Source organism: Melospiza georgiana, chromosome 1 (genome assembly GCF_028018845.1).
Source record: "Melospiza georgiana isolate bMelGeo1 chromosome 1, bMelGeo1.pri, whole genome shotgun sequence".
In the NCBI taxonomy this organism is placed as follows: Eukaryota; Metazoa; Chordata; class Aves; order Passeriformes; family Passerellidae; genus Melospiza; species Melospiza georgiana.
The window spans coordinates 3561699-3579628 of NC_080430.1; the positions used below are offsets into that span (position 1 = coordinate 3561699).

The window sequence follows — 17930 nt, forward strand, 5'->3', positions numbered from 1 at the left end:
AGAGAACTCCACTCAGAGTTCATGGAAGTTCTAGAGTTCATGGTTCTAGATGTTCATGGTTCTAGAGTTCATGGATGAACTCTAGATGTTCCATGCTCCTCTTAGGGCAACACTGAGCAGGGAACCCTTTTCCATCAATTCAGCAAACAATTACCCCAGCTATTCAGTCAGATAAACAGGCAGGGAAATGCAGTTTGGAACAGGAGAACCAGAGGAAACCACAGATGTGGCCAGCAGCAGTTGCCATGTGCTGAGAGGAGTGTGAGGCTTGCAAGGCACCCAGGTGGTGTCTGGGGGGTGGCTCTGGGCATCTGACACCCCTGGGCTGTGTGTGTGAAGGGGGGAAGGTGGCAGGGCTCAGGAGAGAAGCTGGCACAAGTTGGGTGGTGCCCAAGAAAACTCAGCCTTCAGTGGAGGGTTTGACATTGTTCTCCTCAGCCTTTTCCTAGGAAAGCTGTAAAGATTTATGGTGGGTGGATGATCTGCAAGAGGGGAAGGAGACCACACTGAGAGGTGAACAATTTTTTTTTTTATTTAGCCTGGCACCTTATCACTAATGGTGTACTTCAGGTATTGATATTGGACCCCACACTGTTCCACACAGAGCATGGAATGGTTTGGGTTGGAAGACACCTTAAAGGTCATCTCCTTCCACCCCCTGCTACGTGCAGGGGCACCTTCTACTACCCCAGTGTGGCATTCACATTCTCTGGAAAAATCCCTTCACCCAGGGTTTTTCTCCTGGGAAGCTGAGAAGCCTCAGAGAAAAGGAAAACAATTCTTATCTCATTTGCTTCTCCTGTGTTGTGCTCACATGTGGAATGTGGAGATTGTTTACCCACAGGTGATTGTTTCATTGGATTCTGCTGTGAGTTGTTTTCACTCTTTGGCCAATCAGGGCCAAGCTGTGTTGGGGCTCTAGAAAGAGTCAGAAGTTTTCATTATTATCTTTTTAGCACTGAGTAAGTATCCTTTCTGTATTTTTTAGTATAGTTTAGTATAGTATTCTTTAATATACTATAATATCATAAAGTAATAAATTAGCCTTCTGAGAACATGGAGTCAGATTCATCATTCCTCCCTTCATCAGGACATTTCCCAGCAAATACAATACTCCAGGCTGCTCCAAGCCCTGTCCAACCTGGCCTTGGACACTTCCAGGGATCCAGGGGCAGCCTCAGCTTCTCTGGGCACCCTGTGCCAGGCCCTCACCATCTTCTGATGAATCTCAGATTGAAAGCACCATCACCAGTTTGGCTGATGGTTCCAAACTGGGGTTGACAGAGACATGACAGACCTCTTAGAGAGAGCTGAACAGGCTGGGAGAGTGGGCTGGCAAGAAAAGGGTAAAATTCAACAAAATCAGTGCAAAATTTTGTGCCTGGGATGCCATTTCAAGATAGACCTGTCCATATCCTACCCCTGTCAGGAAGCCTCAATCTGAGCCATAATCTCTGGTAAGGCCAATGTTTTGGTTTGATAAAGACATCACAAATCCTTTATGCTTTCTTTTTTTTTTTTTTTTTTTTTTTTTCCTGGGAATTGTGAGATTCAGACTAAAGTATCAGGGATTATGGTAGATGAGAGTTAGAATGGACAGTTGGAACAGCAGTTAGTCCCACAAGAAAATGGGATGTGGGTGACAAGTGAAGGACATTTAATATTAAAAATCTTACCTCCCCATTCAAGAAGCAGTAGAGAACAGCAACAACAAAACCCTAGGGAAATGGGAGAGGAAAAAGAAAAGTAATTAAAATCCTGAAGGAATGACAGAAAATTTTGGTATTCACATTCTCTGAACAGAGAGAGACATAATTCTCTCTCCCAGGGCTTTTCCTGGAGAAGCAAAGAGAGAAGAAGAGAAAACAATTCTTATCTCTACTTGCTGCTCCTGTTGTTTTTGCACATGTGGAATGTGTTAGGAAGACTGTTTACCTGAAGGGATTTGTCAATTGGATTCTGCTGAGGATTGTTTTGTTTCCTTGGCCAATTGGGTCCAAACTTTGTCCTGGCTGTCTCAGACAGTCATGGATTTTTCTTTAGTATCTTTTTAGTATAGTTATAATATAGTATTAATGTAATATAGTATTGTTTTAATAAAGAATTCGATAGAAAATAGCTGGAGTTAAAAAAAACACAACATACAACCCCAAAATCCTGATATACAAAACCTACACGTAAATGAGCAAAGGCACACTCTGAGAGCTGTGCATGCAAAGCAGTTATAAAAAACCAGAAGTTTGGTTGTAAGGAAAGCTGAATTCAGTGTGTAATCACCTGGAAGGATCCCAGTCCCAGTTCGAACACCAGCCTCTCCCTCTTACTGACATTCTCAGGAGAAAAGGCAAACACCGTGTAGTGAATTCCAAACAAAGGGATCAGCAGCAGGGTGGAGCGAGCCAGTCTCCTGTCACAACAGAGAGAAATAAACTTTAATGCAGCCTTGCAATTAGCAACCTGCACTTTAATTAAAGAATGAAGCACAGAAAATATTTTGCTGACAGACTTTTGGGAGATACGTACACCGTGTAATTATACAAACAAATATGCAACATTCCTGTTTGTTCCCAAAGACTGTTTGCACACACACTGCAGTTTGCTCCCCTTTCTTCACACTGCTACAGTAATGGCACATTAATTATGCTTAATGCTCACTGCTGCTATTTTTATTTGCGTTTTTGTAAGCAGGAATTTTCTCCTACCATGCCAAAAAATGAGGGGGATCTTGCTAAGGGATTCAGACTGCTGCTATGGTGCAATTATAAACCTCTCACCCAATTGCTTAATCCCAGTGGAGTTTTAAATCACTTTTTGTTGATTTCTCTGTGTGTTTTTGTGTGAATATGTTTCTGCACAGCAAAAAAATTCCAGAACAACCACACAAATAAAGCTAAAAAACCAACAGCCACAAATTAAAGTTAACCCCCCTGCATGTTCTTGTACTCACAACTATTCCTGAAGGTTTGATTTTGGTCTCAGTTTATACTGTTGGAAACCTAAGTGCAATTCCACTGTTTCACTATTTCACTGCTTCAGAATAAAGAGGTTTCAGAGGGAAATTAGGCTCAGTTGATATAAACCAAAGGGTTGGAAATGAATATTTTACATGTGGGCATTTAACTGGTGAAATTCCCCCAAAGCAGGGGCCAGCAAAGACTTGTGCATGTTTTGGTGAGTGTCACTGTCTGATTGAGCAGCAAAAAAAAAAAAAAAAAAAAAAAAAAAAAGAGCAAAGAGAAAGCAAACGTTCTGCAAATAAAGCAAGTGCTTCATTACAAACAAAGTGACCTAAGAAACCTCCAGGACATTTTCAGAGGGGAAGAATATCATTGGTTATGTTCAGGTAAGTGAAGAAGGCAGATGGAGGACAAAGGAAGGTAAAAAGCTGTAAAGATTTTTCAAAGAGCTGCATATTTGTTCAAATTCAAACGTCCCCTCTGCTTTTATCTATTTGGTACATTGCAGACAGGTTTGAATTTGTTAATTCATGCTCAGTGATGACCCAAAATGATCTGTTTGTTTTAGAAGATTTAATTAACACACTTTCAAGAATTTTGTGAGCACAATTACCTCCAGCAGTGATCAGGGAATGGGACATGAGTGCAGTGCTGGTGTCTCAGTCAGAATTTGGGCCCCAATGGGGATAAATTCATCCCAACTCTTGCACTGAACACACCTGAGCCAGAAATCTGATGGACACCAAACCTCAGGTCTTGGTGGAAGACCCCACAAAACAGAGAAAACTCTTCTTGTGGGCTATAAAATTAGACATTGGCCAGAATCTTTTGAAAAGAGAGGAACAACCTCAGAACAGGGTGATGAAGAGCATTCAGAGCGCCCAGCTTTGATGATCTCTAAAAAAAGCAATCTATGCAGGAGTGAGCCAGTGTAAAGAGCTTTTGGAGTCCTTTCTAGTCCTTTTTCTCTATGGACATACAATCAGATTAATAAAAAGGAACAGAAACTTCAAGGAGGAGATTAAAGAATAATGTTATCTCTGTAAAAAGGGACGTAAAGAATATGTGTCTTAAAGTAGTCATGGAATTAAAAAAAAACAATTTAAAGGTAATAAACTGGACAAAAATATCATCTCTCCATATCTTCTATCATTTATACTCAGATTTAATGACAACAACAACAAAAGGATAAATGCTGTTTTGATCTAAAAGTCAGAATAGAATTGTCTATTAATATGTTCTGTCTCACTGCACTCTTGGGAGATGAATTCAGGGGAAGATGCATACGAAGTCTTTTTTATTGTCAGTTTTCGGGCATTAATCCTCCCTGATTAATCACACAATTAGTTTGTAGGATCTGGAAATATAATGCCATCATCAACTTATTTGAGGTGTTGTCTTCAATATTGTCATAAAAGTGAGGAAGAAAATGTATTAATTAGCATATTCAGAAGTTTATAGATTATTAAGATCAATAAAGAGGAAAAGAAGATTTTAATGATAAGAAAAGCCTTGAAAGACATTAATGCCTTTAAAAATTGCTTTTTTTTTCAGGAACTCTGGGAAGAGAGAAGACTTAAAGCAGGTCCTGTGAGATATTTAAGTTTCTGTGCAACAGTGAATGAAAGTCTTAAAGGATACAGTGGAATTCTCAGGTGTGTAACAGCCAAAGATATTAATTCTCTTTTCTTCCCCCACTCTTTCAGACAGGTAAGAAACTTGGAGGGGGTGGATCTAGAAGTTCTGAGGACAATAACTGTTCAAGTGGCTGTTTGGAAGATAATCTCCAAAATATCAAGCAAAACCCTTGTTCACATTCCCACAGGGAGAGGAAAGTCTTAGAAAAAAAACCCCAACAATTTGAATACAAACTTTTGTTGAGGCTGACATTCTGTTTTCCAGTCATTATTTGCCTTAAAATCACTTCAAATATGACACTTTCTCCAGTAGCATGGCTATGAATGTGGACTTTCCATTAAGTGTTAGTACAGACAAATAATGGTGTCCTCTGTTCTCCCTCACTGCTCTATGGAATAATGAAAGTAGAACTTTATGCTAAAAGATTACCTAAATAAGAACACTGTCTAATCTGACCAGTATTTGTAAGAATCATGCTTTTATGTTTCCATTGCACATCCACATTTATTGAGGAGACTGCTGAAGTCTCAACCTCTGAACCTTTTTGCGAGAAAAAAATCAAAAAAGAAGCAAAAATCTCCAAACCATAGACTTTGAAGGAAGATCATATGGTTGTTTTGCCATTTAGTCCTGCCTCTCTACAGTAAGAGAATTGCCTAGTTTAAAAGCTGTCTTAAGTCAAATACTTTGATCAAATATAAACTTTTGCAATGAAGACATCAAGGTGTGTAGTCCTGAAAAGCAACATTCACCTCACCGAGGATTGGAAATACATAGCGTAGATATTGATAATGAAATTATTTTAGAATTGTCTCTAAAGTTAATGCAGAGAAAAATACACTTTTAAAACATAATTCTTGTGTGCTACAGATGTCTTTTGAACAAGAGGTGACTCCTGTTGTAAACCCTGTGGGTATTGAGTACATCTATTTATGTATATATTGATTAACTTAATGCTGTGACATATCTGCAATGATGGCATCTATTTTAGTTAAATTAAATGCAGACTTAAATTCCCTTTATTGTCAATGAAGAGCAAGAATCACTGACACAAAAGGACAAATCCTCTGCCCCTAAGGAAATTCTTATCATATCCTATATCCATCCATTGACCTCAAAGGGACCCTGGACTGAGTTTGTCACCAAAAATTTCAGCCCTGTAGATTTGTGAGGTTTAGATTAGAGGAACTCAATTTCTCTGGCCAAAGATTCATTCATCATCTCTGTGATAAATCTGTGCAAAAAAGAATTGTGACAATATTTCAAATTGAAGGATAAAGAGCAAACCATGAAGGCAAAGGATGTCATTGTAATGAAATGCTCAACACAGCTCACATTTAATAAACTGAAGGATCTATTTTATCACAAAATGCTGAACATATTAAAGTGACTTTCAGGAACCTCATAATCTCCCTGACAGATCTTTTCCAAAAGTTAACTAGGTCTGCAGCATCACTTCCAAAACACTTGAGGTAACACCTGAATGATTCCAGATTTTTAATTCTCCCATGCATAAACCACATCTTCAGACCTAGGACTTGAAAAACAGAGAAGCTTACCAAGACTTTCATTCTTCAACAGACACAAAAAACATAGGTTTAAATACCTCCTGTTCGGGCTGAACTCTTCTTGCCCTTGACTATGTAGAGGATTTCACCTTAAAGAGTTATCAGTCTCCCATCTTTCAGAAACACTGCATTTAATGTAAAATTTGGATCTCTGCAAAGGCCCAACAGGATTTCTGTGCTGCATCAGAATGTCCATTAGGCACTGAACTTTATATTTCAAACTATCTCCTCCTAAACCTAACTCCTAGTTTTACCTAACTGTGCTTAGTCTTCAGCTACTCTCTGTGGAGCAAATGGAGCTGCTCCTTTTTGTCTTCTCTATTTCTATCTGCTTTTGCTTGGTTCCAGTCTGCTGACTGAATGTTTTTCAGCATCTCCATTGTTCTATTTCTTAAATACCTCAAAGATATATGAAATCACACAGAAAATTCACTTTAATTTTTTTTTCTTAACTAAAAACATAACCATATATCCAGTTAAGTTACAAACCAATCTTTTTTCCTTAGTAGTGTTGAAGATAACTACTAAATATTCTTTAGCAAAATCCTGGAGTTGGGGGTCTGTGTGCCAGGACACCTCAGAGAATGTTGGTTCACACTTACAAAACTGTTGTGAAATTCAGGAGACACATCACCAGAAAACATATTATAGATGTCTGAAATTGCACCTCATCTAAACAAAAAGAGAGGATAACCTTGGAGTTCTTTTTCAACCCTAATGATTCCATGAATCTGTGAAAACCTGTGGGCTTCTTGTGCAAGGAGCAAGGGGTCAGATGGACTATGGGAGAGTGATTAATGCACACAACTCTTGGATGAATGGCTTTTATTCACTCTTCTGGATGCCTCACTCTATATTTGATGCTATTTGACAATATTGGACTGAACTTGATTATCTGAGAGGTCTTTTCCAACTCAGTGATTCTATAACTTCTGACGGACACAATTCATTTTGATATTAGGTCAGCTATAGCCTTTCCTCACCCCTGGGTGTTTATTAAGTTAACTTCACTCAGTTCAATGGACAAAAGATGTTTTATACCCACTGAGGGTCTGATTGAATCGACATCACCCAGTTTATTCTAGGAAACTTTTCAGGTGAAACATTTTGTCTCAGTATGAAGGTGCTCACCTCTTTGCTGTACAATAAAGAGCAGCTATTAGTTCTGTACAGACACTACCCAAAACCATCAATAGCATCAGCCATAATTAAAAAAAAAAAAAAAAAAAAAAAAAAAAAAAAAAAAGAAAATTAAAACAACCCTAAAACCCTCGATCGTGGCGCATAGGCAAAAGCACAGAACAAGAACAAAGAAAAAAATTCTACATGCAACAAGAACTAAATGAAGGCTTTGCTCTCTGGTTACTTCCCCTCTGCTCTCATCCACTCATTTAACTGCAACATGCGTCATACACACACAGTAATGTCACAGGAGTGCGTACACTTACAGGGTAATGGTTGATAGTTCTGACATCTTGCAAGAGTGCTGGTTAGCCCTCTTAGGCTTACAGTAGCATTTCTGAACGCAGCTGCTAAATATGACAAGATTAGCATTTTTTTCAGCATATCGTGAACAGGCCAAGGTAGGTCACTTTCAACACATTTCATGAGACACGTTCACAAAGATGGAAAGCGGACACGACAGGATGGACTCACAGCACGAACCAGCTGCTTGACTGAAGCAGAAATCAAAAAAATCAAATAAAAATTGAAGTGCGCTGGCTGTTGCTGGCCCTTGTGATGTGCTGATTCACGGACAAACCAAAAGTCAAACACCCTGGGGGCAGGGGGGGCAGCGCTAACGCATCCGAAATACACAGGACCTGCGCGGTCTGGTTTGGTACGGGGGTCACAGAACAACAGGTTAAATGAGAGTAGACTGCATGCTCATGGAGAACAATCAGAGAGTAACAGAAACTCGTAGGACGGGGATCAATCTAAGGTCTAATCCTCATTTTTGTTGCGGTGTGGATCGGTTGTTTTTAACAAAAGGTTCTAGTAAGGACACCAAAGCTGTTTTTCCATCTTCCTTGGTGATGGGGAGGGAGCTCAGTATGGAATTTGAATTCCATACTGGAATTTCCAGTCTGGCTGGTAATTTTGGAGATACAACTTTTTTTTTTTTTTTTTTTTTAAGACAGTGTGCTCATCAAAGCAGCAGCCTCATACACTGTGGAGCAGACCCTGATCCCTGCATGTTGGATTCTGGGAACAGAGAACAAAATAGTTCCTTTCCAACCAGCCAGGAGAGGCTCATTTAAATCAATCACTCTTCAACATGGAGGCATTTGAAGGGATCCCATGAGAGATTTTATATCTAGGATAAAAAATATGAAATTTGAAAATAATGGTTTCTTGTCGACTTTCAAGGGGAAAATTTTTGTTTTGTTTTCAACACGTGGTTGTTTTGGTGGGATTCACCTCAGGAGAGGCTGGATGTTTACAGTACAGATGTGTAAGCAAAATGGGCATCCTCAGGACCCTGAGAATCATCAGAATAAACAGTTGAGAGAGAAATACACATTTATTGGCCAGGTACATCTGACATGTTTTAGATGTCCACTGTAGGATGGAATGAACACCAAACACCACTGAGTACCCGGAGTAAGTCTCCATTAATATAAAGGATAATAAAGGATAAATCTCCATTAATATAAAGGATAATAAAAGTTGATTTTTAAAGCAATTGCCTTCAAGGCAAACATTGAAGTTTGTTCAAACAAACGCAACTGTGTTTCTGTTATGCAGTCTAAGATCTGTGTTCACAACTCATGGAATTTATAAATCTGAACTCTAAACCAGGATGAATTGAAAACATACTAAATTTCTCCCTACTTTTAACTCCTTTAAGTCAATCCCCATTTCTGGAGTTTGACTTCCTGTTGGATAACTAAAGCCTGATAACTGTGTTGTTATTAAATATTACAGTATTAGAGCTGGAAAGAATAGAGTCTTGGGGCATGGACACATCCAGCAAATGGATATAGTCACCATGTTTCAACTCATAAAATAAGTTTCATTTTTTGGATGTAAAGATGAAAATGACTGCTCCTTTTGCACTAGAATTTCTGTGCTAGATTTTTGCACCACCTGCTTTTCACAGAGCTGAGTTGGGCATTAGTTGTCCACTCGGACTGATCAAAAATGAGCAAGGAGGTTTAAGGGATAGCTCCATTTTATTGTGACTGAGGCTTTCAGAAGTGAATATGGATTTTGAGTGCCACTCAAAATCTGTTTGATCTGAAACACATTTCTCAGACCAATTTTTACCACAAGAGGGCTGCTCAGCCTGTGTTGAAAAGAAGCACTTATGAGGCATATTAAGGTACAGAGCCTGAAAAGGAAACATCTAAAAAATCAATAATCACTTTGAAAAGTCTTAGCCATGGGTTGTTGTAGAGGTTTGTGGCCTTCAATGATATACTTAATGTTGCCATGGCAACCTAGAAATAAATTCCCATCCATGTTTCCCTCACTGCTTATGTCCTGTTTCATTTGACAGGGATTGATTTTTTTTACAGCTTTTCCTGGTGAAGAGATCTAATGTGACAGCACTTGGTATTTACTAGAATTATTGAAAAAAACAGACTTGATTTTGAAAATATTATCTATGGATTAACTGCTGCTCCACACCCAGTGAGGAGACATTGACACACAGGTTTGGGATGGAAAACAATGCTAGTACTTCTTAGGAAAACCTTAACATTTTAGTGCTGTTAGCACTTATTTTCTGCCATTTCTAATTTTGATAGATTCACCTCTCTGATTTTAGATGGTGTTAAGTGTCCCATATCTTTAGAGTACAGAATTTATAGACATTTTGTTTCCTTTCTCCCTCCCCTTTTACTTTACAAACTTTATTTATTATCAAAGTAAAGATGCTGGTGGAAGGAAAGGGAGAAAGAGAGAAGAGACAGAGGAGGCAGGAACCAGAAAAAAAAAAAAAAACAAACATGAAGGAGGAATAAAATAGACAAATATAAGAAAAATGAATCAAAATGAGAGCATGGCTATGAAAACACTGCACGAATCAGGGCAGGATCCTCAGACCTCTGTAGGCACACAGAGAACGGAGTCGGTCACATCTAACTCTACGTGCCAAAGACAGATTCCAAACTGAACTATCACCTTGAACTCACTCAGGGAAAGAGCAGGGACTTCCAGGCTTGAGCTGGCCTGTGTGACAGAGACATCTAAGGCACAGGGGATGCTCTGTCTGACGGAGGTGCCCTGGTGTCCCCGAGTGACCATAGACGACGACTGGACCGCTCAGATCGAGCACGAGACTTTAGACAGCTAAAGGCAAACAAGCTGAGTCTCACCGCAAGTGTCCTGGGCAGGGACTGCAGCTGCATCTGGGAGGAAGAGGGAGGGTGCTAGGGGTGGAAGGGGAAAGAAAAAGTTAAACACTCCCGGGGTGAAATGAGCCATGGATGATGTGGCTGAAGGCTGCCCAACAACCTGGGCGTCTCGATGCGAATGAGAGAGAACACAAAAAGGAGTTGTAATTCCATTCTAGATGTCGCAGAGGTGCTTAAGAGGAGGGAAACGAGCATGCTGATGCAGGTTATGCTGCATTATCCAAGTACATCCATCATGAAAATGGTCAGGGTTCTGAATTTAGGTCGCTACCGACACGTGGGGAATGATGAGGTTTGTGCCTTGTCTCTGAATGTGCTGAAGGGGAATCCTTTGGGAAATGCAATAAAGGTAGACCTTGATTCATGCAAATTAAAACTGCTCCTCCTGGAGAATCTTTGTGCACCCTGCTCGAGTAATTCTATGTAACCTCACCATGAGTAGGATTGGCAGCTGTGCAGTAGCAGGAGAAGGAATGAAGAAACAAATCAATGAAATAAAGCATTGAAAATACAGTAGAAAGTTAACCAAAGTGGAAGCAGAGAGATTGTATGGCAGAGAGAGGAGAAAATTGAAAAGTAGGTCTGTCTAATATATATAATTTATATCACACACACTCTTCCCTTCAGCTGATACTTCTCTAGGCTGGGAGACATCTTCTCCTTGCTGCTCAGGAGCTGAGGATTCCCTGGAGCTGCACTTGCTTCCCTTTGAAACACCAACTACATTTACAAACCCCACGCCCTTACAGACCAGATGGAGCAGTTTGGAAAACAGAACTTATTCTGTGAGAAACAGATCCTACAATTCCATCTCTGCAGCTCTGACCCACTGTGTGCAGGCAGAACCATTCACTCTCTCATCCAGACACAGAGTAAGCCCAGGTGCTCCTCAGCAAAGTTGTCTTTTAGTTGCATCTCCCCTAATTTTTAGCTGTGTGCCTTTTTCCTTGTCACCCCATGCCAGCTTGGTGAGAAACAGGCCATAAAGTCAGATTTACCTGACCTATTTTGAACTTGTTTAAACTGAAATAAGCTGTACTAAAGGATTTTAGTCTTTGGACTGGGTAGGTCTCTACTGACTGTGGAAGGAGCCCAGCAGGAATGATTTATTAAACCAGGTCGATGCCCTGCTGTCTTGCTAAAAGTACAAAATATTGTGTCCTTCATGGGGAAAAAAAAAAAATTAAAAAAATAAGAAAACTGTGTCTAGCCTTTAATGGAAAACAAATCCCAAACTCTTAGCCTTGTTACCTAGAGTTCTACTTTTCCTTGCTAATGCCACCAAAATAAGAAGCTGAAGCTGAATGACTGCTTGCAGATTAATGCTGTGGTTAAAAACAAATGTTTAATAAATGTGAATTTGGACTGGAACATTTTGTCCAGTAAATCTGACCCTTGAGTAGATCTGAGGCTTGAAGGTGAAACAGAATGGTCAAAGAGTGCCATAAATCCTAACTACAGTGCTCATTCTTGCCTTTTCTAACTTCTGCAGAGTGGACATAAAAAGAAGGAGAACATCACTGCTGTACTTGGAGTTAAATAATGAAGAGATTAAGCCTAATATTTGCCTGTGCTCTAGAGAATAAAGCTGATAGCAGAGGGCAGAATTCTTCCAACAAAAACAACTGTAGCTTCAAGGTTCTGTGTCCTGATCCTAGCCCTGTATTAATTCTGGAGCTCCTGTTTTCCCAGGCTGTGTTATTGTCTCTGAGTGCAGAGCACAGATCCAGGTCGTGCACTGTGGAATAATTCTGATGGAGGTGCAGTAACATCACTGAGGTGCAGCAGAAAATATAATGTTCAATGAGAAAAATGTACCATGCCGAATGATATTGTTGCATAAATTAACATTTTGAATACTTTACTGCTTCAAAAGAAGAATGTGCATATCCAAATCCAGGCATAAATATCTGAGAATGGGATTTAGCTCATTGTCCTTCAAAGAAATCACATGAGCAAAGCCCACAGAGAGTTTGTTGTCCCAGCTGACACAAGAAGTGGATTTTCAAGCATTACAGACAGGCTTTGGCTCCTGTCAGCTGGCAGAGCTCAGCATCAGTGTAACTGCACTGGGTTTGTACAATTTGCAGCTCTGAAGCTTCAGTTACACTGTTTTGACTCACCTGCCTTGCATGTTCTACAATATCCCTGCAGATTCACGGTACAACCCATCTCTGCAACTCTCCTTCATGAAAAAAGAGAGCACTGCCTTTGTTAAAAAAGCCTGGGCTTGCAGACAATCAGCTGAAAAACTCCAATGTTTTCATTGCAAATATAAATATAAAGAGGAATTTCACCTTGGAAATCCCTCAGTAATGATACAGGTGGTACTAAGACTGTGATATGAACCTTGGATTGGTCCTATCTTGAGCTAGTTTGCATTTTTTTCAACAACATTCATTGAGACTTCATTCTATATTAAGCCTCTATAGCCTGGTGGCCTTTGAGGATGTTCTTTTACTCTCCAGGGCAGGCAGAGGTTGTTCTTAGAAAACTGATTGCCTGCTTTGCACCACACAGCTCCTTGTACACACATTGTTAGGATCACAAGATCCTCACAAGAAATTTGTCTTTCCAGATCAAAAAACCTTCTGCATTGGGACAGCACCATCCTCCTCATCCCCTCACTACCTCAGGCTGTGCACTTGCCTGGAGTACAGCCTAAAAATCCTCCAGATGTAAAACTAATCCCACTGGATGTGAAACAATGCCAGCTGCTGAAGTGAGACACAAGAAATCAATGGCAAGGAGAAACAGAGACACTGAGGGGAAAGTAAATTCCTGTTGCCCTCATATGATAGAGGCAAAAGTGTGAATGGTGGGAAAAACTTAAGTGGAAGACCATGGTTGCTGGGGGGCATTGAGCCTTGGTGTAAGTTGAAAGCACGTTCAGGATCAGAGATGTCAGAATTATTCCCCATTTCCTGCAGTCTCACATTAACTGATGCATGACCAGCTGCCTCAGCTCTACCTTTGCCTTTACATTAAATAACTGATTCAAAGGATCAGAGGTGCAAACTGATTTGGGGACGAAGAATTCAGATCTATCCCTTTCAGTCTAGCAATGCACTCAAACCAGCAAACTCAGACATGAGCAATGCATGAGGAAAAGGACAAATAGCCAGAGTGGTCTGCTTTGGATATTCCCAACTTAACACTGATCACTGCCATATTTTCTGCAAAAATCCTTTTATCAGGATTTCTTTTCCTGGGAAGCTGAGAAGCCTCAGAGAAAAATGAAAACAATAATTATCTGATTGCTTCTCCTGTGTTTTGCTGCTTTGGAATGTGGTTGGAGATTGTTTATCCAACATGTAAATTGTTTTGACTTAATGACCAATCACAGCCAGCTGTGTTGGGACTCTGGAAAGAGTTACAAGTTTTTCTCTAGTATCTTGTTAAGCCTTCTGTCTGTATCCTTTCTCTATTCTTTAGTATAGTTTAGTGTAGCATTCTTTAATGTAATATAAGTACATAAAATAATAAATTACCCTTCTAAGAACATGGAGTCAGATTCTCAATTCCTCCTTCATCCTGGGGACCTCAAAAATACCACAAACGCTCAATTTGAAACTTCTGAAATTTTTTCTGATCCTCCAAACCCATTATTTTTCCCAGGATCTAAGCAAGCTGCTGTGATAAAAGATCCTGCACCCAAATTCGTGGATAATTCCAAAAGCTGAGTGGCCTTGGGCACTGGACGTTCCCCATCCTGCTGATCTCCATGACAACTGAAGCCTATCAATACACATCAAAATTAGATTTTTCACTCTGACCAAGTGCAGTGACTTCAGAAGCACATTCGAGATCCATTCTGCATTTTCCTCCTGAAAGCTACCTCATTTTTGCTAATCAGGAAGCTCCAGTGTGTGGCAAAATGTACAAGGTTACAGCAAATTTAGTGAAATGCAGCCACTCTCCCTTTACGATATGAAGCTTTATATTGTGCACATTGCTAAAGTATTTGGGGCCTTTTAAAGCAGCAAGGCTGGAACAATTTTAGATATTTAAAATGTTTCAGACAGCACATGCGTGGGCAAAAGCCTAAATTTACACAGGCACCCTACAGATGCAAGCATTTATGTATAAATCCCTCTGGCTTGAGCCCCTGGATGTTCTGAGCTCTGTTCCATACCAGTTATGGCAATCAAGCCATGATGGCTTTGGTGCTGTCTTTGAAAAGTGTTTATATCTGAAATTTCCAGATACATGACGTTAACATTTCAATGGAAACTCACAAAATGCTCTTTAGCCTTTTTTTGGTGCCTCAAACTCTGTGGAAACAGGGCTGTTGGGGCTAATGCAACCCTCGATAGAACTGTTGAGAGTGCAGCAAGCTTTGCTGTGTTTTCTTGAAAAAAATCATTTCTATAAAGAGAATTGCAGTGTTGGATAAAGCCTGGCATTATTCTCTCCCTCACTAACCTGCACACCTCCTTGAGCTTTCAAGAGAAGGAGCATCTTTTAGTGGCTTCTCTTCTAATGCAAAATTGCTCTTTTTCAGTTCATGGCTTGCTCTTGTGACAAATGGGGGGTAAAAAGTCTGTGCTTTGCTCTTTTGGGCAAAGAACTTTGTTCCTTAAGGCTGGAGATCATGGAGCCAAGGAGAAATTTTAAGTCATCATTAGAGAATTCTTACACATGAAACCCAGGCAGATTTCAAAATCTCATGAGTTCATTGACAACAAAAATCACCATTGTATCCTTTTGTCTGTCTGTATATCCATTGATACCATAAAATTTCCCATAAAAATGCCTTACAGCCACAGAAATAGTGTTAAAGACAAAGTCAGCCTATTTTTCAATTCTTCTACAAGAGAAAAAGGGACAGGAGTCAGCCTCCACCACACAGACACCACCTGTGCAGGCCAAGGCCTTGCACCCTAAAATCTGCCTTCTAAAGATTTCCAAATAATAGAAACAGAACCCTTTTCCATGAACAAGAAATAAGATTTGTGATCCATGATTTCAACATTAAATCTCGCCAAAGCTCTGGTCAGGTGCTTGTTTATGATTGGAAATGGAATTTCCTTTATAAATATTGATTTGCTCTTCTGGAATATTCCTCTGGCTGGTGGCCCATGAGATAACAAAACCCTTTTCCAGGTAGAAAGAGATTGAATCTCATCATTTATGTAAGAATGTAAAAGATGCACTGGGTGAAAGGCAACGTTTATGTTGGGAAAGTAGATTTGACAACTAAAAATTCACCTTCCTATCCTTGCCACAGGCACCTGAGGGATTTAGGTGCATTTTACCCTCAGTTGTTCAGTAGCAATAACAGCTCCCAGGGACATTATATAAACACACTAAATATTCTGTGCTGTTTGATTTTCCAGCAATTGAAACCACAGATAGGTAATCAAAGCAGAATAGGGCTTTTGATTATTTTATCTGAAAATAAATAAATCCCTGTTAATTGCACTCCTGCTAATTATGGTACAAAGCCTGCATGATCTTAAATTCCTAATGAGTACACTGAGGTTTGATCTGCCTGAAAAGGTTGGCACAAATGAACACCCCCATCCTTTCCACCCAAAACGTCCAAAGTAAAAAATAATAAAAAAAAAATCAAACCAGTACCCAAAATAATAATTTGCCTTGGGCAATTCACATGAAAAGTCTAGGAGGGAATGAGCACATTTTTTTTTAGCAGTTTAAATAAAGAAATCAAGAATTAATGTCGATCCAAGCAGCATCTACTCCCCTGGCATTCCTCAGAAATGAGCACTAGGTCCTTGCTGACCATGCACTGACATCAAATGACCACCATCAGTGTTTCCCAGTGCATTTTCCTGTGGTGGGAAAGGATTACCCCAAGGACACGAGTTCCTTTTGCTGCTGGGTCGTTGGGTGCCCCCAGCACCCGTCTGGCAGCACCTGGGGGTCAGAAATTTGCAGTGCCCTCCTAGAGAACACGCTGTCCATCCAACATCTGCCATCTGCTTGTCAAAAAATCAGCCTTTTGGCACCAGGACCCTGTCAGTGATTACCAACTCTGGCACTCTGAGCACTTGCAGCAAGACAAAGCGGTAGCAGAATGAATCACTGCGATTCCAGAGACTTTGGAGGTGAATTTTTAGAGGAGTGTTGTTTACCAAAACATCTGGGTTACAACATTGCTTCTGCTGCCCTAAACCCTCTAGGTTGCAGCATAGGTAAAATCATACCTACCTATGATATATGCCTTGATTCTCCTTTCTTTCCAGCAAGATGCTGATTGGAGGAATGAGGTAGACCTGAATTAGCTAGATTATATATGTGGGGTTTGTTTTCTTTTCATTGAGCTTTCAACATGTGATACAAAATTTATGAAGAATCTGTCAAAGCAAAAGCAGAAACAAGCTTCCCCCTCCCAAATTATACCAGTCGTGATAAACTGGAAATCATAATAAAATAAAAAGAAGAATTTTTTTTTTTTCAGTTATATGTGCTTGATATTTGAAAATGAATGAAAAAACAAAGATTTAATGGAAATGTGTGGGTCTTTTTAATCTTAAGGGCTATTCCAGCATGCATCTACATCATGCACCTACTAAAATATAATAGTGGTGGGTTTTGGTAGTGATAGTGATGATTTTCTCTCTAGAGTGAATATTTCAGCAATGCAACAATGCTTGTGAAAATAACAGCGTGAATTTAAGCTTTGTGTAGGCATCTCTGTAGAAATATGGGGGTTTTTTGTTTTTTTTTTTTTTTTTAGGGGTGATGTACTCTTTCTACAACAACTTGGCCAAAACCAGGATGTTTGAAAAAAAGATTTTGATGTACCAGTTTACACACTGTTGGCTGGATTTTTCATGGTAAAAAGAGTGAAGTCTTGCCAGATCACTTTATTATCAATTTCCTAAAATTCCAGGGAAGAAACTGAGAGATGATAAATCCATGCAAATAGTGTGGGCTTGATGGGTTGCTCTGGGTGCTGAACCAGCCATTGTAGGGTTGTGAATATGTGTTTGCAGTCCTCAGGACTGTGAGATCCCATTTAATTAATGGACTCCTGATATGGTGCTACTTGGCTCTCATAATATTGGGGTAACTAACCCTAAATAATCTGCTACTTCTGGTGCCTCAGGTCTGAGATTTTATATTTTCAGATTCTGTGCTGCTTTAGTGTGTGGGTCTGAGCTTCACATCAGGGCATGGTGAGCTCTGTGCACAGAGCAGGGAGACAAAACAATTCCTGCTCCAGCTGGGCACCAAGGACAAATGACCCAAATCTCAGCCCAGGAGCACAAACACCGTGGGCTGGAGAGAGAAAAACAAGCAGGGTGGGACTGCCTGGGCTAAAGCTGGAATGGGACAATGAACTGCAAGGTGCAAATGGAGCAGAACTGATCCCAGGGAGAGACCCCGGCAGCGCTCGTGCATTTTGGGGCCATTTTGGTTCATCTTGGGTGCAGCCC

General features: G+C 40.0%; 1 protein-coding gene across 12 annotated transcripts in view; it reads right to left on the reverse strand.

The window, feature by feature from the left end:
- Positions 1-17930, reverse strand: part of ADCYAP1R1 (ADCYAP receptor type I) — a 150739-nt gene that overhangs the window by 1889 nt on the left and 130920 nt on the right. For 5 of the 12 annotated variants that reach the window (XM_058031142.1, XM_058031177.1, XM_058031133.1 and 2 more), the window contains 4 exons: positions 10486-10539; positions 7612-7695; positions 2278-2407; positions 1677-1718 (listed from right to left, as the gene is read on the reverse strand). In XM_058031142.1, coding sequence (XP_057887125.1) covers positions 1677-1718; positions 2278-2407; positions 7612-7695; positions 10486-10539 — 310 coding nt within the window. The remainder of the gene's footprint in view (positions 1-1676; positions 1719-2277; positions 2408-7611; positions 7696-10485; positions 10540-17930) is intronic. The other 7 variants (XM_058031195.1, XM_058031211.1, XM_058031186.1 and 4 more) reach the window with 4 other exon arrangements.